This window comes from Danio rerio, chromosome 20 (assembly GCF_052040795.2).
Source record: "Danio rerio strain M-AB ecotype USA chromosome 20, GRCz13ab, whole genome shotgun sequence".
In the NCBI taxonomy this organism is placed as follows: domain Eukaryota; kingdom Metazoa; phylum Chordata; class Actinopteri; order Cypriniformes; family Danionidae; genus Danio; species Danio rerio.
In genome coordinates, this window is record NC_141040.1 from 7,409,694 (window position 1) to 7,431,472 (window position 21,779).

General features: G+C 36.1%; 3 protein-coding genes across 4 annotated transcripts in view; 2 read left to right on the forward strand and 1 right to left on the reverse strand.

Annotated features, from left to right (window-relative positions):
• The window catches only part of dsc2l (desmocollin 2 like), a 1,349,056-nt gene that overhangs the window by 1,288,522 nt on the left and 38,755 nt on the right, over window positions 1–21,779 (reverse strand). The gene's annotated exons all lie outside the window — the stretch shown is intronic.
• Window positions 1–21,779, forward strand: part of tns3.2 (tensin 3, tandem duplicate 2) — an 817,627-nt gene that overhangs the window by 704,630 nt on the left and 91,218 nt on the right. The window lies entirely within an intron of this gene.
• bsnd (barttin CLCNK type accessory subunit beta) lies at window positions 11,383–19,418 on the forward strand. The gene is given in 3 exon segments (NM_001305623.1): window positions 11,383–11,578; window positions 15,504–15,586; window positions 18,803–19,418. Coding segments are annotated over 3 exon segments (534 nt in total). The 5' UTR covers window positions 11,383–11,401; the 3' UTR covers window positions 19,077–19,418.

Below are 21,779 nucleotides of genomic sequence, written 5' to 3' on the forward strand. Positions count from 1 at the left end.
ACAGACTTATTAACCCCCCTTTGATTTTTTTTTCTTTTTTTAAATATTTCCCAAATGATGTTTAACAGAGCAAGGAAAATTTTCACAGCATGTCTGATAATATTTTTTCTTCTGGAAAAAGTATATTATTTGTTTTATTTTGGCTAGAATAAAGGCAGTTTTCAAATTTTTAAACTTCATTTTAGGGACAAAATTATTAGCCTCTTTAAGCATTTTTTTTCCCGATAGTCCACAGAACAAACCATCATTATACTATAACTTGCCTGATTACTCTAACCTGCCTAGTTAACCTAATGAACTTAGTTCAGCCTTTAAATGTCACTTTAAGCTGTATAGAAGTGTCTTGAAAAATATCTAGTCAAATATTATTTACTGTCATCATTTCAAACATAAAATAAATCAGTTATTAGAGATGAGTTATTAAAACTATCATGTTTAGAAATGTGTTGAGAAAATCTGCTCTCCGTTAAAGTTGGGGAAAAATTTAAACAGGGGGTCGAATAATTCAGGTGGGCTAATAATTCTGACTTTAACTGTATATATTGCAATCGTGATGTTTGAAAGTATTACATCACTTTGTAAATGTGTATTATTATCATTTGTTGAGTCTTCCCATACAGTTTGGTATAACAATTGGACCCGGAAGCCACTTTATGTGACGGCACGCTTAACAAGCAAATTAAATTACTACTACCTAATAAAATATACTAGCATATAAAAGGTTGAAGTACTAGTGCGTGAAAATAAATGCTAGTATGTTTAAACATCCAAAACACTTGCAATGTCTGTTATAAAATACATTTTTCTATTTGCTGAGGCAAAAAAGTAAAAGTAAACCAAGTAACTTAACTATTTTTTATGCTTGAAAAGATGTAGCTCACTATTTAAGAAACTAAGTATTTGATGGGTTTGATCTTTTTATATACTGTATCTGTTGTTAGATGTTTTTGTATTTGGCTTAACTGTTCTTGGGTGGCTCCCAATGTATTAGATGACTCTAATACATAAAATAAATAAGCTGACCAAAGTTCTTACATAGAGAAGACTTTATTGAAGACACTGAAGAGTGAAGTTCCTCAGCAGTGATGTTTACTTGTCGGTCTTCAAGTAACTTAACCCAAATACCAGCAACAAACAAAACATTTCTGTTACGAGGCTCAGCCAGACCCTCTTATCAGATGTTTCTGCTGTTGTTGTGGTTATAGCCATTGAGAACTCAAAAGAGTTAAGCCAAATACAGAAAAAGCTAACAAGCAATTGAGGTAATTGTTAGCTATAAACTAAAAATGTAATTTAAAAGGAAACAAATGAAAAAGCAACACTGACAAATGAATGAAAAACAAATCAACTTATAACTGAATATATTTATCATATATTGTGCAGCTCTGTTTCTATCTAAATCGACACTGAATCATTTAGCAGATTCTTTCATCTAAAATGAAGTGCCTTAATTGAGAAGAAAATACAGTTTCTTAATTTTGTACTAATGCTATGGATATTATTAGTCCAGATTCACTTCTACATGTATGCGATAATTGTTAAATGTTGAAAACTCCAGATTGTCCTATTTTTTTGTTTTTAGGGATGCGCTTGTATTGAAAGTTCTAATGTGGATAATTTTGTTCTGAATGTTCTGAAGCTGATAACCAAAGACTTCAAATCACACTAAATGTCAAAGAAAACAATCTTTTTGAGCATGAAGTAATTATATGAGGCAAACAAAAGAGAGACGGGGGAAAATAAGATGTAACCTCAGAAACAAATGATGATCATTTATTATAAAAGACCTCAAAAGACCATATTAGTGTTTAAAAAGAGCCTAACATTGAAGGATGTTTTGTTTTTTCTCTACTTTGTAGTTTTACCATGTTTGAATCCATTCAGCCAAACTAAGTCTGGCTGAAGCACTTTTAGCTTAGCTTAGCATAGATCATTGAATCGGATTAGACCATTAGCATCTCATTTAAAAAGATGTCAGAAATTGTTACTGGTAGGGATTTCAGTCAATGAAATCTGCATTCCTACTATCACCTGTAGTGACACATTATGGACAGGGCTTAATTTATGCTGGAACACGCCAGATCCGGCAGCACCTCATTTTACTGATCCACATCCACCTCCTCACTTGCCCTCCTACCCTGTCAGCTGTTCATTTTCACTTTGTTCCTCGACTCCCCAACTCTCTTCACTTTCGTCCTAGACAATCAACCCCCGCCCTGGCTCGTGACATCCCTCGGCTATCCAACGCCCCGCTGTCCCCCAGCCCCCCGCTATCCACTTTCATGCGCGACACCTCTACATTCTTGGGTAGCATGCCGGATTAGATATCCCGTTCTAATCCGGGACCTTAGGATTCACAATTTAAGCATTGATTATTGGGGAACTGTAAATAATATTTCTTTTAAGAGTTTACACTTAGATAATTTAGACTATTTTAGCAGGTTTTGCATGCTGTCCTGGGAGAGAACCCTGAGCTTGGAGATAGATGAGCCCAAGGCTCCTGCCTGGTTAATAAGCATTAGGAGGGATACAAGATTAGGTAGTTCTCGATAACTTCCCAAGAGTAGACTGCTAACTGCACCACTTAGTACGTAGTAGGTGCTTGTGACTTTAACTTTTGTTGCATGTTTTTTGAGCGTGGGAGGAAACCGGAGTACCCAGGGAAAACCTACACGAAAACGGGGAGAACATGCAAACTCCACACAGAGAGTGTCGACTGGCTCAGCTAGCATTTGAACCAACGATCCCCTAGCTGTGGGGCAACAGTGCTAGCCACTGAGCCACCGTGTCACCCCAACTTAGAATTAAGGAGGAGAGAGAAAGTATGAATGGTTGGTTTTCCAAAACGAAGATGAAGAATGAAGTATAAGCTGGATATTTATATTAAATTTAGAATGATCCGACTGGCTAGTTAGTGGTTAGTGATAGTGATCAGCTGTAGTCAATTCTATCACGTGCTCCTCTCGAAATTAGTTTGTGAAATTTTACTTATTGGGTTTTGATTAGGTCAGATTAACTAAAAGGGATTACAAATATCTTTGCGACAAAATTAAGTTTAGAATATCCGAAGTATTTAATTACACATACACTACCATTCCAGTTTTTGGCCTTTGATGTTGTTGATAGTTACACCAATACTGCATTTATTTGATTGAAATACAGTAACAGCAGGAAATTTTTGAAATATTATTATAGTTTTACCCAATTTGACCTCAAGGAATATTTCTTATCATTATGAATGATGACAACAAATGAAAACATGAAAAAAGGATCTTATCTTTTCGGCTTAGTTCCATTATTAATCCGGGGTTGCCACAGCGCAATGAACCGCTAACTTATCCAGCACATGTTTTACGCAGCGGATGCTGTTCCAGCCGCAACCCATGACTAGGAAACATCCACACACACTCATTCACACACATACACTACGGACAATTTAGCCTTCGCAATTCACCTATACCACGTCTTTAGACTTGTGGGGGAAACCAGAGCACCTGGAGGAAACCCATGCTAACAGAGGGAGAACATGCAAACTCCACACAGAAATGCTAACTGACTCAGCCAAGGCTCGAACCAGTGACCTTGCTGTGAGGCGATTGTGCTACCCACTGTGCCACTGCATTGCCAATTCGTTTACATATTAATAATAATACATATCAATAAAAACTAAATCTATATAATAATTAAGCAAATTCAAAATTCATCCAAAACTCTTAATGGTAGTGTATATTACTGACTTTACTTAAAAAACAAAAAAAATCTACCCAAAGAGCAAACTAAAGAGACAGTTTAAAGAGACCTTTTTGCATTTATTTTGTTTTACATTTCGTTTTGTTGAACAGAAAAAGAAGATACTTTGAAAAATGTCAGTAATCCTATTGTTTTTGTTTTCTTACTATGGAAATAAGTGGGGACCATGAACTGTTTGTATACCAGCATTCTTTATCTTTGTTTGTCTTCAACAGAAGAAATAAATTCAGTTTTGAAATATATTAAAGAATAAATGATACAAATAGGGACGTCCCGATCAGGTTTTTTTGCCCTCAAATCTGAGTCATTTTATTTTGAGTATCTAATGATACTGAAACCAGATCCGATACTTTAATTATACATTAAAAAACAATAAGAAGAGCGAAGAAACAGATACAGGATGTTCCTTACTTTTTATTTAATTCACCTTATTTTAACATTCAACAACTCTGTTAACAAACAGCACATCTGTAATGTAGCTTGAACAACCAAGTAATAAATATATGAATAAATATAAAGTATAAAAATACCCGGCAGTAGGGGTGTCACGATTTTGAATTTTAATCGAAATCGATCGAAATTTATGCTCAATTTCGATTATCGAATCAAAAAATAGAATCGTCGATGCTGCCATGCCCCCATGTCAGCTTGGCTTGCCAAGCGGAAAAAAAAACAGGCTTGTTAAAGTGCTTGTTAAACTGCAGAAGCAGGAGACCCGTCGAGAGAACTTAAACCCTCTCCTCTTTCAATGAAGTCGCCGGTGTTTAAGCATTTTGGATTTCCAGTGAGTTATGTTGACAACATTCGTGTTGTCGACAAAAAAACACAGTTTTGCAAGCTCTGCTATGTACGTATTACGTACGGTTCGTCCGATAGACAACCCTAGCATCGTGATCCTCCGCCAGCCCCCGTTGCAAATCCGCTCGCGAAAAGTACACACTCAGGCCCTGTTTACACTGTCTTTGTTTTTAAATGGCATTTTAGAACGACAATGATTTGACATCCACAGTGGCGTGTGGCATTTCTGAGCAGCCCTCCTTCCTCTCTATCGCTGAAAATGCACATCACGTGACCAAACAGACAGATGCACATACAGCCTTGCGCTCGAGACAGCAGGTCCAGGCAGTCAGAGGACTGCTTCAATCTTTCACTCACTTGTACTTAGTCATTTTAGCAAACACCTCAGATACTGTTGGCTGGTTCCTGTTGGTTGTGCGTCTTTTTTACCGACGCCATTATAACGACACAGATCACTGCCTATTCACGAGTCCCGCAGAAAAAGTGATTGACAGGTGGTAATTATGTGTGTATCTTGCCTTTATTCATTTACTGTATGATTTATTTATGGGTAAAACAAAGACCATGCAGGTCTATTAATTGGTTAATTGGTCATTAATTAATTATTCATAATCAAATCGAATCGTGCCTTTAGAATCGAAAATGTAATCGAATCGAGGATTTGGAGGATCGTGACACCCTTACCCGGCAGGTAATCCCAAGTTTACATATCTCACAGTTTGCTATGGCAGTGTTGTCGTCATCAACTTTATAATACCTCCTGACCGCAGACAAACTCGCGCCTTCCGCTTCAAGCTGCTTCCATGTTCTGCTTTGCCAGCATGTAACCAATAGCGTCTCTACAACAATGTGACGTCATGCCGCACACGTTGCTGTTTCTATGTCAAGAAAGAGGTGTAACTCAGTGCCACCGCATAACTAGATGTGTTAAAAAATAATGAGAATTATCAGGAAAGAGTCCTGATCGGGAGGTAAAGTCAGATTCCGATCGAGTCTGAAACTGCATGATCGGGCCCTATTTACAATCATGTGATCGGATCTGGACATGCATAGTTAAAACAACTGTGAACTGTTCCTTTACGATTAAAATACTTAGTTAAGTATCACTTTATTAATAAGCTGAACCAAACCTTCAATTGTGCCTTGATTTTTCTTAATGACCAGAAGATGTTTTTGAGAAAGATTTAGACATTTCCTAATCTATCTGTTATTTGTACGTCAATAGTAGGCCTACATTATGCTGTATGATGCAGAACTGAAGCTAACTCTCCTGAATGTTATATTCACTGTCACTTTAACAGGCCTACCGTAATCTATATCTCTTTGATTTGTGTTTCATTATTACTATACAGTATCACATAATGCTGCATATGTCTGTTTCCTGTGATGTTTTGTCAGTAACACATCTTTTTAAAGTGTATTACATATCACCTGCGTGTTTAAATACATCATATGATAAAAATGAAAACAATGTGTTAGTTGTTGATCTTTTTTAGCGATCACAGTTGGTCACACTTTATATTGATGGTCCGCTTGTTGAATTTGAGTTGCATTGCATCTACATGCCAACTGATTCTTATTAGATTATAGGTAGACTGTTCAGTTGGGGTTAAGGTTAGTGTGTTGAGATGTACTTGCAAAGTTATTATAGTCAGTTAAATGTCTGTTGAAGGAGCAGTATCAGCAGATATTAAGCAGACAGTTTACTAATACTCAAATGGACCATCAAAATAAAGTAATACCCTAATTTATTTTGGTTTAAAACAAAAACATTTGGATTTCATTAATGTAAAATCTGTTTAAAATTAGAATTTATATTGTATATTTTGCAAGTGCACATTTCAAGTCTTATTATGAACCAATAAATTGTGTTAATCCACTGAAAAAAAACTGTAGGATTTGTTAAATTTAAAAAAAAAAGAAAAAAAAAGATATGACCTTATTTAGACAGCGAGTGAAATTGGAGAGAAAGGGGGGAGGGGTGTAGGGTCAGGAAAGGTTCACAAACTTGGGACTTGAATTTGGGATGTCTTTAAAAAAATATTAGTTTTCTGTATTTGGTGGTTCATGTTTTTTCATGTTATTTATTCGTTTGGCTTGCATTGTGGGATTTTGATCTTTACTCCAAAGCTTGTCTGTTTTTGTGTTGTAAATTACTTTTTCTGTTGTTTTACAGACTTAATTCTCTCTATATTATTTCTTAAACTAAATCTTGTCTTAAACAACAAAAAATGGCATTAAAAGTTGCTTTGTTAAACTGTAGAGTTGAATTTTTAACATCAAAAGTCACCAGAGCAGATATAAAACTCCCATAATGCAATTCACAGCCGTCTTTCGTATGAGACGTTAAACCGAGCTCCTGACTCTCCGTGGTCATTAAAAACCCCTCTTGTATAGAGCAAAGGTGTAACCCCGCTGTCCAGGCCAAAATCCCTCAATTGGCCCCTTACAGTAATGGCCTCCCAAACATCCCCATCCACCAAACTGGTTCTATCACTTCTCTTCACCAATAGCTGGTGTGTGCTGAACACACTGGCGCCTTTGACTTGTGGCTGCCGTCGCATCATCCAAGTGGATGTTGCTCAATGGTGGTGGTGTGGAGAGAAAGGTGGACATGAGGGATATTTCAATGGTCCTCTGCGATACTGACAAAACAACTAAACATTCTGACTTGCAATGCTTAAGCAATGCCAAAGGGACAAAGGATTTTGGGGGCACTGACTGTTTAAATGAGAAGGAAATTTAGTTTTGACACAAGAGTGAACTGTTTTAGGAAATATATGAGCTTTTGCAAGTGAGCTATAGTGTTGTGCTAATAGCATCTTATAGTGTTGAGAATGTAATTCCTGTTTCAAGAAATGAGTCAAACCAAATGAGAAAAACTGTAATAAAGTAGCAGAGAGTTGTATGAAAGCAATTGATGCATGTCCAAAAGCATTTGCAATTTGTTGGATGAAATGAGAAACTGCTACTATGATGTGCACAAGTGACTAATTGTTTTGAGAAATGCATTAACTGTAGTGCAAATGTAAATAGTGTTGTGAGAAATGCACCAAATCCACTGAGAAAAACTGTAATATTTAGATGAATTATTTAAATTGATAAATAATGTACATATGGGTCTAATGAAGTGCAATGATCAGTCTATGAGAGAAACTGAATAGTAATGTTTTTAACAGTTTAGTTTTACCATTTTTGAATCCATTCAACTGATCCTGGGTCTGGCAGAAGCACTTTTAGCTTAGCCTAGCATAGATCATTGAATCAGATTAGACGATTAGCATCTCTCTTTAAAATGACCAAAGAGTTTTGATTATTTTCCTATTTAAATCTTAATTCTTCTGTAATTACATTGTGTACACTTTGACAGAATATTAAAAGTTGCTATTTTCTAGGTTGATATGGCTAGGAGCTATACTATAATAATCAAGGAACTTTACTGCCGTATCATATCTCTAGCAGAAGCAATGATATTACACAGCACCAAAACCTACACTTGCACCACCAGTTTGAATCTGTGGATTATTTTTGCGCCTGTGGCAGCCAAGGCACGGCATTAAAGTTCCATAATTAATTATTATGGATTCTTCAACAAGGGGCACTTTTATGTGAAGTTGAACTTGTTCCAAATTAACGTAACATAGCCTCATAAGTTTAAACTATTTGTCTAGTTTTAAGATCTGTAAGAGGACAAACTTAGATAAAAAGTGAAAAAGAAATTTCCATCGTGAACTGAACAAATGTCAATTCCACCACATCTCAATATACAGCTTTTATTTCAAAAGGAAATTAAAGATGGCAGTCAAACATTGTCTAAGATCAATTTTGTATCTAGTTTAACCAATCTTTCCACAATATATATAATTATACATTTGTCAGTGAAATAACTTAGTTGTATGCTGGATTGTACACCTGTCACACTCTAAAATTTAAAATTAATTTGATTTAGAGCTTATTAGAAAAATTAATAAACTGAATTTGTATATTAAATAGAGCATGAACTTATACATTGTAAATACACTTTTAATGTGTGTGGGGATGGAAATGACAGAGGTGGAATGACATTTCAACAGGTTATTGTTAAAAAGTTAGACATAGCTTCACCGATTAGCTTTGAGTTGATACTAGCCTTTCATGTATACAAAGCACTCTTATTTACCTTCGTTTTGTTTGGTTTTTAAAAACATCTTTGAAGGTACAACAAGTTTGGAAATGACTTAGAATAAATATATTTCCTTATCAAGCAATATTTACCTTTTTCTTCAACTGCTGTAAATAAAAATTTACATTCCCTCCATCTTGAACATGCGCTCAGATGGCACTATTCATTTTCATAGAAACCACCTAAATCAGGGGTGGCCAATCCTGTTCCTGGAGAGCTACCTTCCTGCATATTTCAGTTGCTACCCATATCAAACACACCTGAACCAATTAATTAGGACCTGAACACCATAGATAAATACACTAGATATCGCATAGGGACCCTGAGCATGCGTCAATAGCGCCGCCACATTGGTACAGTGCTCCCAGGACAAATGTCATTCAACCGCACTAGTCAAGACAGTGTTATTACGTGAAGATGCGGGACTTTAGCGCTGTCTACGGGTGTAGTAACAAGCAAACAAAGAAAACAAAGCACAAAGGCAGAACATTTCATAGGTAATATTATGTTTTTTTCTGTTTTTGTATGTTCTGAACTTTTGTGCTAATCAGGTAACGTTTATCGTTCGGGTGAGTCCTCCACTGTTCCTTGGTCCCGCATTCATTTCAAAGGAGCGCTACCCTGTAGCAAGATGGCGGCGCTATCGACGCATTCCGTCCAATAGACAACAATAGGCCAGGCGACATCTAGTGTATATATCTATGCCTGAACACCACATGATAATTACAAGCAGGTGTGTTGATTATGGGTTGCAACTGAAATCTGCAGGAAGGTAGATCTCCAGGAACAGGATTGGCCACCCCTGACCTAAATAGTCTTTCACATAAACTTTTTAAATCGACATTACAATGTTGTGGTGGAAATGACATATTTGGATATATGGTCAAAGGACAAAAAAGTGCCCGTAGCTGAAGAATTACCCTATGTCAGAATGAGAGTATAGTTCCTTGCCACATCAACCTACAAAATAGCCACTTTTCATTGTTTAATTGGTCTTAGTACACATGTAACTACAAAATAGTGAAGTTTTAAATAGGAAAATTATCAAAACTCTTTATGGATATGTTGAGTGAGACGCTACTGTTCTAATCCGATTGAATAATTTATGCTAAGCTAAGCTAAAAAAAAGCTCCCTCCAGTCCTGAAGATCGGCTGAAAGGATTAAAAAAAATTGTAATTTTTGTTGAATGTTTAATCTTTTTTTTTTTTAAGCAACATAGGCTCATTCTAAAAATGTAGCCCTATATACATTTCTGGAGATTGTGAATTATGTAGATTATGTATTATTATGTAGAATTATGTATGCCAGAAGTATGTATGGCTACATTTAATTTTTTAAATGAACGCAATGGGGGCGTTATGACGCCGTTCCTTTTCTCGCTTACCAGCAGACCGCTTACCTCCATACGCCTTCCCAGTGTTATCAGTTTGTCCAGTTAGCTCGCCATGTATGACGGTGGACTTGAGACAAAGGAGAAGACTACAACGACAGAGTTCGAGTCCAGAAAGCAGGCAAGACACAAACTGAATCTGAAAATTAGTGAATAACAGGGTGAGAATGTGACAAAATGTGGTAAAAAAAAGAACAGGTGAGGGCTTTTCTTTCTCTGGAATGGTTTTTATAAATGTCAGTTTAGGGCAGTGGGTAGGCGGGTCAAAACACTATTGTGCTTTTTAAAATACTATTTGTTGCGTTTAGGGAAGGAGGAGGGTGGGTTAGTGATTGGTCAGCCAGTCTGTTAGCTGCGCCTCAAATGGCACACTATACACTATGCACTATGTACTTATACACTTACACACTCAACAGCTTAGTATATGTATGTAGTGTCAACCCAAATGGCACACTAAGGTTTTTTCCGGAAATTCAAACCGTTTCCCTGATGACATTTCACGGTTGTTAAATTAGTGGAATAAATGACCTATTAACATATTACTCAAGTACTCAAGTATCAAGTATCTGCCATGAGTATAACCACATTTACCATAGGGAGGCGGCGAGGCGCTAAAATCACTCTCATAGAAGAATTTTGCTTTTACCATCCAAAACAAATAAAGTTATCCAACATGTGCGCCCGATAGCTCCACCCCTTCCGCTACGTGAGAAAAGCTGCGACTGTTGCGAAGTGTCCATCATTCCACACTTCATTCTACCGGCTGAATGAGTGCATCATCCGGGTAACTAAAGAACACTTATTACTTTTAGAGTTTTCAGTGTGAACGCACTACTTACACTATTTACTCTACAAAATGGCGTAGAATAGTGTATAAGTATGCAATTTGGGACGCAGCTAGTCATTCAGTCAGTCAACAGCGGCCTCTGGTGGATTTACACGAGAACAACAGACGCGAATGGCACTAGCGAGAGAAATTCAAGATCTCAAAAAGCGGAAACAGCACCCTCTGGTGGACTCGCGAAAACAAACTGCAAAAAAAAAACTTATTTGAAAAAATGCAAATAAAAAAGGAGTGCTTTAAGTTCAGCATACTTGAAAGGGGTGTAGTCGGACTGCTCAATCAAATGGAACTTTACCTGAGGGAAGGTCACCAGAGTGAGGCCTTTTACAGGTTCAATGATCCGGATCTAGCTTCTCTACTGGTCCTGCGTCCCATGAGTCACTCCTGCCCTCTCACCTCCACAAGGACACATAAAGCACTTTAACTTAAGCCCTGCTGGACTTCTGGGTTTCCTCAATGGCAGAGAACAAGCCGTATCGCTATGGGCTCATTGTTTTGGGAATGGCGTTCGTGGCGTTGGGTATGTTCATGATTTCTGTGGAGGAGCCTCATGTGTTCGTCACGTTCTGCGCAATGGGCGTGATAATGATGGGCATGGGGACTGTTTGGACTGTGTGCCAGTGTTATCCCAGGGTAAGAGTGTTATACTGTTTGGTTATAGATTGATTTTATTATTATATTTGTAGCATTTATATAACCTTTCAAACTTCAGGGATCAGCATGGTTTAAAAAAATCTTTTCAATGCTCACCATGGCTGCAATTGTTTGAACAAAAATACAGTAAAAAATATACAATTGTGGGTATCACTTTATTTTGATAGTCCCTTTAACATATTTTGTTGATTGTAAGTGACATTGAAACTCTATGGCAACTGATTCTCATTAGAGTTTTAGTAGACTGTAAGGTTGGGGTTAAGGTTAGTCGGAGTTGAAATGTACAGTACTGTAGTTGCAAAGTCAGTTGAATGTCTGCTGGTGGAGCAGTGTCAGCAGACATTAAGCAAACAGTCTACCAATATTATATAATGAGAATTAGTTGGCATGTATGCAACGTAACTTATAGTCAACGAAATGTGCAAAATGGACCATCAAAGTTTATTCAATGTATCTTATTCAGTCAATATACCTTAAATTGTAATTTATTCCTGTAATTTAAAACAGATTTTTCAGCATAATTACTGCATTTACATTTCATAAATCACTCTAATATGATGATATGCCACTCAAAAAACGATATATTGGGCTGCTTCATAATTTATGGAAAATCTTTAAATATGTTACTAAAAATTTATTTCCTTATGTATTTCCTTATGCATCAAAGACACATTAAATGCCGTTCAAGAGAGAAACTTAATGAAAGTAAATAAAAGTTAAAAAAAGTAAAAAAAAAAAGTAAAAAAAAAATCTTATAATTTCTGTTGAACTTTCTTTTCATTAAAGAATCCTAAAAAGTAAAATGCACACTAAAATCCACAAATCTATAAAGCAATTAAAAACACAAATAACTTTAAAAATTTTATGGAATGATTGGATGCCAATAATTTAGCAGAACAGCTTTGATTTACAGGCAAAAAGAATGACATTATAGGGGTGGCACAGTGGTTTGCACGATTGCCTCACAGCAAGAAGGTCGCTGGTTCAAGCCTTGGCTGGGTCAGTTGGCATTTCTGTGTGGAGTTTGTATGTTCTTTCTGTGTTTGTGTGGGTTTCCTTTGGGTGCTCTACAGTTTCCCTGCAGCCCAAAGACATGCGCTATAGAATTGGATAAGTTAAATTGTCCATAGTGAATGTGTGTGAATTAGAGTGTATGGGTGTTTCCTATTTATAGGTTGCAGCTGGATGGGTGTCCACTGCATAAAACATATACTGGATAAGTTGGCGGTTCATTCCGCTGTGGCGACTCCTGATTAATAAAGGGACTAAACTGAAAAGAAAATGAATGAATGAATGAATGATTACATATTATATATATTTTTACATAATGCTTTCAGCGTATTATAACAGCTTGTCACCCAGTGATAAGCACAGTGATTCGACAAAATTAACGTTAAAGTGAGCGGCGTTCAACTGACAGGTCTATTTACAATGGCACCCTCTCAGTGAATATTGGATACGACGATATGGCCAAGCATCCAGCCCCAAATATACAATCCCATTTAAGCTCCAAGTGATTTTACAAGAGAGAAGTTAAAGGCCTGCAAGACTTTGGATGTCAACAGTGTTGTTCTGTGTGGTCATGTGCAATAAATAATGTTCCATGATTACCAGATTCAACACTATGTAGGGCTAAAAACAGAGGTTCTGCCTAGCCAAAGACAAGAAGACAGAGTTAACGTTATTCAAGTCCTGGGTAATCATCAACAAGCAAATCTACTGCATTCTGACAGCGAACTGCACCCGTACTGCAGGGTTTGTGGACTTACACATAGAGGTAAAGTTGTTTTATTTTCGCACATTCGGACTTTCTATTTATTAATATAATTTTATAAAAGTATTATTTGCAAACTCTAAATAGCGAAATCATATTAGCAGCCAATAACTATCAAAGTACAACATTGTTCACAGTCAAATAAACGGTGTTAATGTTGTTTTCAAGTCACACTTGCAGGTTAGTTTAGACTGAATGTTCAAAGTGCTGTGGTATACAGTATAGGGAGCGTGTCACAAATTGTCGCTGAATGAATGTGTGAATATAAAATCAACTTTACCTTAATAACTTACACTTTCACGTTTCATTCTTAGCATTCAGTGTCCACACTTTAATTCACCATATTTAACTGTTTTTGCTGAAATCATTCCTGCAATCAAAAACGAGTAATGTGTATGATTCAGCATAGCGTGAACTTACCTGACATAAAATGAGAATTGCAGAATCCAGCATTTTTAATTAGGTCGTCACTTCATTTAGCTCCCTTTTAGCCAAAGAACACGTTTTTGGAAAAAGAAACAACAACAAAAAACAAAAGAAAAACAAAAACAAACAGGAGGGGTAAATACATTACACATTAAAGAAAAAGATTATATAATTTACAAATTGCAGTTGTTTTAAAGCCTTTTTTGTAAGAGTTAGAAACTGTTTCAAAGTAATTCTGCATTTCAGTAAGCAAAAAAATAAAAGAAAGGTTTTGGGTTTGAAAATTTACATTTATGTATATAAAATTTTGCAAATAAGATAAGAAGATTACGAAAATATGTTTTCTTTTCATGTAAAGCTTCTGTTTTATAATTAACAAAACCAAACAAAACATTTTCCCATAGTAAGGAAAATTCTTTATCAACATTCTCAATTATACAAAGAGAAAAATTCTTCCAAAGCAACCTAGAGTAATTGCATTTCCAAAATAAGTGAACCAGGGACTCAGGGTGCTGCCCACAAAATTAACAATTAGTATCAATATCTTTTTTATATCTTACTAAAAGAGTATTGACTGGGTATGTACGGTGAGTAATTCTAAATGAGCTTCTTTTATCTCATTTGTAATTAAGTAGCTATTTGGGATGAGACATATTTTTCTCCAATCAATATCTGAAACAAAAGAATTCCAATAAAAAGTTAAATTTGGAACTGAAACAGTTCCATTTAGAAATAAGAAACGTATTGATTTGTTTGAAGAAGTTGCAGAGAAACAACATTTTCCAACCATTGTAGTAGAAGGGTCTAAAAGAGGAAAAACAGAAGGATAGGGGATGCCTTGGAATAACTCCAGATGGTATAGCATCAAATACAACAGCAAATTCTTTAGGGGGGATGGGAATAGTGAATCGATTAAGAAATTCGTTATAATTTAATAAATGGCCATTTGAGTTAAATAATTGACTAATAATTGAAGTAGAATATTTGCTTCAAACCAGCGTTGAAAGAAAAGAGATTTGTTTTTATTTACAATATTTTGGTTGTTACAAATAAAATATTTGTGAGGAGAAAAGTTGTGCCTGTATAATAGTGACCAGGCAAGAACAAAAATTCTTATGAAATTGAGATAATTTAGCTGGTATTTTCTCAACATTAAAGTTACGGATAATAAGAAATAAAGCCCTCCAAATTTAGAAAATATGTATTTTGGAATAAAATTCCAGATAAATTTTTGCCCCATTTAATTTTGATAATGTTATTAAATGTACAAAAATCCAGCCTATAAAGACCCCCACTCTCAAAGCTATTCATAATTACTGATTTTTTAATATAATGAATACCATTTTTCCAAATAAAATTAAATAATATTTTATCAGTTTGATTCAAAATGGATTTGTCAACATGGAGAGATTGAGCAGCATATGAAAGTCGGGAGATACCTGCCTCTTTAGTAAGAAGAATTCTTCCCCTCAGAGATAAATCTTTCTGCTGCCATAAGTTTAATTTTTTACGAGTTTTCTCAATAATAGGATCAAAATTAATAGAGCATCTAACTTTTTCATTTTTACAAATAGAGATGCCCAAGTAAACTATAATATTGCAGCCGGTCTTTCTTTGTAACCGGGAACCCGTGTGATGTCATGTGTGACGTAGATTGGTATGTTATTAGGTTGGAGTTGAAATAGTGTTTTACATGTCTTATAGGTGACTGTTATACTGCAGGAGAAAGAAGAGCTCTGTGGGGCTGAAAAACAGGACCTGATTGAAGGAAGATCAGATGAAAAAAGGTTTGAGTAACATTATTACCACAATCATATAATTGCAGTATATTTGTTTTTAAAGAACATATCTTCAAGAAATTTCCAAAACACATTAATAAGAAGTCATGATCGGACAAAAGTTTGCAAACACGTATTTTCTGCACACCAACGTTGCATTTATTTGATCACAAATGCAATATTGTGCCAATGTAAGTTTGCACAATATTGGCGGCTCCCGCCAGGTCTTTTAGCATGTAAGGGGGTCCGAAATCAAATAGGTCTCGAGAGCTCTCCCTAGTAAAGAAGGGAAAGGAGGAGATGGGGTGGAAGGGGGGATTCTTCCAAAACAAAGATACAGCAGCAGGGTGAAATCTGTCTATTTATAGAAGGCTTCGATCAATCTGAATGGATTATTACTGATTACGGATGAGAGACCAGCCACAATTTAACATATTATTCATATTATTAACAATTATTCAAACTCTAATTTATTTTTGTTATTCAAAGCTACATTACTTGAGCAACAATTTTCAGTGTCATTTGAACCTTCAGTAATTATTCTAATATGCTAATTTGTTGCTTATTATAATCAATTATTGGTGCACGATCAATAATAGTTCTTAATATAAATAATGAAAGCATTTTTCTTTAATTCATTCATTCTATCATTTTCTTTTTGGCTTATACCCTTTTTTAATCTGGGGTCGCCACAGCGGAATGAACCACCAACTTCTTCAGCATATGTTTTACGAAGCGGATGCCCTTCCAGCTGCAACCCATCACTGGGAAACATCCATACACACTCATTCACACACATACACTACGGACAATTTAGCTTATTCAATTCACCTATACCACATGTCTTTGGACTGTAAGGGAAACCGGAGCAACCGAAGGAGAACATGCAAACTCCACACAGATTTGCCGACTGACCAGCCAAAGCTCGAATCAGCGACTTTCTTGCTTGACCTTGGTTTAATCAATGGGACATTCAAACATACTGCATGTATTTAAAGATGTTTGCAACACAATATAATTCTTACTGTTACCATTGGCATTGACTTATTCGATCTGTCCTGTAGATAAAGGGTCTCCATAAAGCTGTCTCAATAAGAAGTCTCAGGAGATGTTTTAAACAAACAGAAAACCGAATTGTAAGATGTACAAGTTATTTTTGTTTTTGAAGTGAACAGACACTGTAAATGATCTCCTGCACCAACATCCATTTATTCCTTCTGTCTAACTCAATCTTTCTGTCATTACACTGAGCTCTGTGTGTTTATCTGAAGGTCCATCAAGACTCATTAGTTTAGGAGTTGAAATTCATTCCCCCACAACTGTGTTCAGCGCTGGGTTAATTTAATCTGGCAGACAGTGGATGAAATTATATGATAAGATTATTTTTTTGAAAAATGTTTAATCATCTATCTATCTATCTATCTATCTATCTATCTATCTATCTATCTATCTATCTATCCATCTATCCATCTATCCTTCTATCCTTCTATCTTTCTATCTTTCTATCCATCTATCCATCTATCCATCTATCCATCTATCCATCTATCCATCTATCTATCTATCTATCTATCTATCTATCTATCTATCTATCCATCCATCCATCCATCCATCCATCCATCCATCCATCTATCTATCTATCTATCTATCTATCTATCTATCTATCTATCTATCTATCTATCTATCTATCTATCTATCTATCTATCTATCTATCTATCTATCTATCTATCTGTCTGTCTGTTTCAGTTTCCTTTATTTTTGTCATTCAAAACATCACAATAAAATAGTAATGCAGAAGGAAATTACGTTGCAACAGACCCAACAAGAACATAAAAAAACATCACTATACAAACACTATAAAATCCTAACATGATAAACATTCATTCATTTTCTTGTCAGGTTAGTCCCTTTATTAATCCGGGGTCGCCACAGCGGAATGAACCACCAACTTATCCAGCACGTTTTTATGCAGCTGATGCCCTTCCAGCCGCAACCCATATCTGGGAAACATTCATAAACGCTCATTCACACACACTCATACACTACAGACAATTTAGCCTACCCAATTCACCTGTACCGCATGTCTTTGGACTGTTTCCACACAGAAATGCCAGCTGAGCCAAGGGTCAAACCAGCGACCTTCTTGCTGTGAGGCAACAGCACTACCTACTGCGCCACTGCCTCGCCAACATGATAAACAAGTTTTTTTAGAATTTATCAAACGAGCAGTATTTGCTGGCAGATTCTAGTAGCAACAGGTTCATATATCAGTTTATATTACTCATTCTAACTCTATCTCTGACGTTATTTTTGTCTTGTTCTGAGTTGGTGCAGCCGCAGCCAGCGAAGGCACCGCCAACCACCTTTTAATTAACTAATTATTTCTAATATCTGTCTGTCTGTCTGTCTATCTACACTTTAAAAAAAATCTGTAATTTTACGGTTTATTTCTGGCAGGTGGGGGAAGGGGGCAGCAGCAATTCAAATGTATCATCTCTAAAATAATAATAACAATTGCGCGGCATCTGTGTGTAAAGATTATTACCTTATTTTTATTTTACTATTATCATACATTAATCCATTTTCTATCCAGCTTAGTCCCTTTATTAATCTAGGGTTGCCTCAGCGGAATAAACCGCCAACTTATCCAGCATATGTTTTACGTAGCGGATGCCCTTCCAGCTGCATCCCATCACTGAGAAATATTATTATTATTATTATTGTTGTTGTTGTTATTATTAATAGGCTATTTTCTGTAGCAATTTTCTGTAATCCATTTCATTGTTTTCGGGTTGTTGTTTTTTTTTTCGGTTACAGCACAATGCCCCATTAACATCTCAGACAGACAAGCATTTGGTTTGAGATGGGGGAAGGGGTCTTCAGTATTTTTCACAAACATAAAAACATAAAATCCCCGGTTACATAACTTTTACCTACCCATAGGCCTGCTTAGTTTATGGAAATGTATGTTTCTATGCACAGCAACTTTTGGACTGAACTATTAGTTAATTAAAATATTTTTATTAGGTTCATAGCAATCGCCAAAACATTTTTTGTCATATTTAAAAAAAATTTTGTCATATTAATAACAATGTCAGATTTGCATTTGATCCAGACTTGACTGAGCTGATGACAATTATTGACAGTTTTCAGAAGCATGCATAAAATCTTCAAGTAAAGTGTTACCAAATAAAATGCATAAAACTCACATTTATTTTCCTGTTATAGTTCTGCCAAACCAGTAAAAGCTCCTTTGGCTGGCTTCTGTGATGATGATGATGATGAAGCAGAAATTTCTGCAGACCCAAAGATCCACACTGAGAGCAAACGCAGTGAGCACGTCATCGTCCTCCAAACGTGTCGAAGCTCTCCTAGTGTTCTGACCTGCTCCAGCTCTCCACAGACGGACAGAAAATCCTCCAGACCGGACCCCAACAGAGAGATGTACTATGGTAGAGTCAAGGACTCATGTAATGTCACATCTGAGCTGGAGAGTGAATAGTTTCTGTTTATCGAATAGTTTAACTTGTTAGCTTCTGTTTGTCCCTAACCCTACACTGTTAATGATTTTCTGGATAATCTACAGTACCTTACTGTAAATCATTTACATCGATAATACTGTATTTACATTTACAGCACCATTTCTCTTGCTGTTTATCTATTTACAGTATTGTACATTTACTGTAAAACATACCTTAATATTAACATTCACCTACAGTAACATTTCATAACTGTTACACAGTAAAAATCAGTTCATATTACAGCAAATGCTGTGTAATTGACAAAAATTGTTAACAGTGTAACCCTAACATTTGACGTCTGAAATAAAACAAGATTTGCCTGAAACCTTATACATTCCTTTCGGACCCTGTGTCCATTACAGTGGACATCACATGTCAGCCCATGTGTTTTGGGGTTCCTGAACATTTCATCTAATTTAAAGCCTGCAATGCATATAGTTGACGAGTGACATCCAATCAAATGACAGTAAGGCTCGGCATGTTGTAATTTGAAAAAAACCCAGTACATTGAAAAGCAGCATGGCATCACTTCACTACACAGATGTAAGCCACATTTACAATGTTTTTTTTGTTTTCAGATTTATTGATATGTTTGCTAATATTTTATAGATTGTATATTAAAAAAAAGAGGGATTGCACTTACAAATTAAAGTTTAAAATGTTTTGTTACATTGCAAGCTTTAGATCAGGATTTTTTTTTTCAAATATTTCTATCCCGTAGGATGTATAAAGGGTTCAAGATCTGTTAATGAAATTAAATCTCTAGTAGTGATGATTGAACTTTATTTATCAGGGTTTCTACAGGTTTCATCAAGTCAAATTTAAGACTTTAAGAACATTATGAATGAAATCTTAGACTTACACAAAACTAAACACTAAGGATTTTTCTAATGGCCCTGTTAAAACATTAAAAACAAATACTATTGTAAGGAAGATAATTAATCCATTTTGGTAAATAGACTAAAATAATACTTTTGTAAAACTTAAGATGAAAGGCTAGAGATTGGATGGGTGTCCACTAGGGATGTAACGGTATCAGAATTTCACAGTACGGTAATACCTCGGTATGAATGTCACGGTACGGTATTTATTGAATCATTTACAGGAAAAAACAAAACTTATGAAAATACTCCAAAAAAGTGCCAAAAGTGTCAATGACATACAAATTAGCCATCTATCTGTAAGCTTTGAAATAGGAACTTCAATTTTAATAACAAAAAACTATTAAACCATGTAAAAAAATAAAGTTTCAATTTAGTATTGTTGAAAACTCATCACATTCAACATTTAATCACACTCAGCCCATCTACCCAGATCAGAGCTGTGCTAGTCGGACTTCTCATCAAGCATCTCCCGCTGGATCTAATCTCACTATATTTATTAAACGGGATATTTCATTTATCTTGTCTTTATCTAACGACATATTCCCTGACTTTGGGCATTGAAATCTATTACTTGTTCTCAGGTAACGTGTTTTGGCAGAGCGCAAAGATAAGTTAATGATTAATGTAAGCACGTACATTCTGTATATTGACTGATCGCTTGCCTTTATTTCCTATAAGGTATAAACTTATTGTATGTTATACTTTTAAAATGGCCATTATCGATTATTAAAACTGATGCTCAGCAAAAGAGAGGTTTCGTATTTTCACTGAAATTGAAAGGAGGCAGTGTTTTTATCGGCTCCGTTTTGTTATAAATATCCACACAGTGAAGATGACGCTCATCTTATGCAGCACGACGCCTCAACATGTCTGCTGTCTAAGTTGCTAATATTAAAATGAAAATAGGCAGTTCCTTAAATCATGTTTACATTTTATTGTTGAGAAAGTGAAACAACGAAGCCAGGGTGATGTGAATGAAGTTATAAAGTACACTGTTCCCTTTGAAGATTTACCCGTGTCCTCGGTATAATCTGCTTTTCCGTATCAAACTGAGAAGAAGAGACTGCAGCCTTGATCAAACTTGCGAAGTCTGAACTTACACGGAGATTATGCAGGACTGAACTGTGCGTGTTAGGCTACTTAATATTCAGGAAAAGCCCCAATCAGAGAGGCGAATGTCTGCAGCCCCGCCTCCGTTTTCAGATGTACATGACAGTTTATAAGTATCAAACACCAGACGCGCACATTCGAATGATATTTAACATGAAACTAATCAGATGGCGCTCTGTGGCGCGGCTGAAAAATGAACTGCGTCCTGAGCCGTCGCCGGGCGCCGCCGACAGCCGCCGACTTGCGGCGCCGGTGTGTGTATCCTGATAGAAACCTATGTTTAGAATTCTAAAATACATGGCGCTCGCCGCTTCTGGTGTGCGACCTGCTTTAGAGTTTTCCAGCTCTTTTCATCCCCGCTTCTAGCAGCACACTCCATTTCCGCATTACTGGATCTGTAGCGACAACAGACCGCAAGGGATGATGGTCAAGCATGGGCTGATGGCAATTGTAGTTTTCGCTATCTCCCGTTCGCTTCATTCGCCTGAGCAAATTTTCTCAGAAGACCTATAGTTTTACCGAGTCATGCGACTTCGTTAATATCGAAAAAAAATTAATATTGCGGTATGACGGTATTTACAATACCGTTACATCCCTAGTGTCCACCCGATTGGACAGCTTGTCACATTACGAATTGAAACGGAAACAAAAAGGTGCGGATCCAAGTGCAGATTTATTTACAGTGTGCAT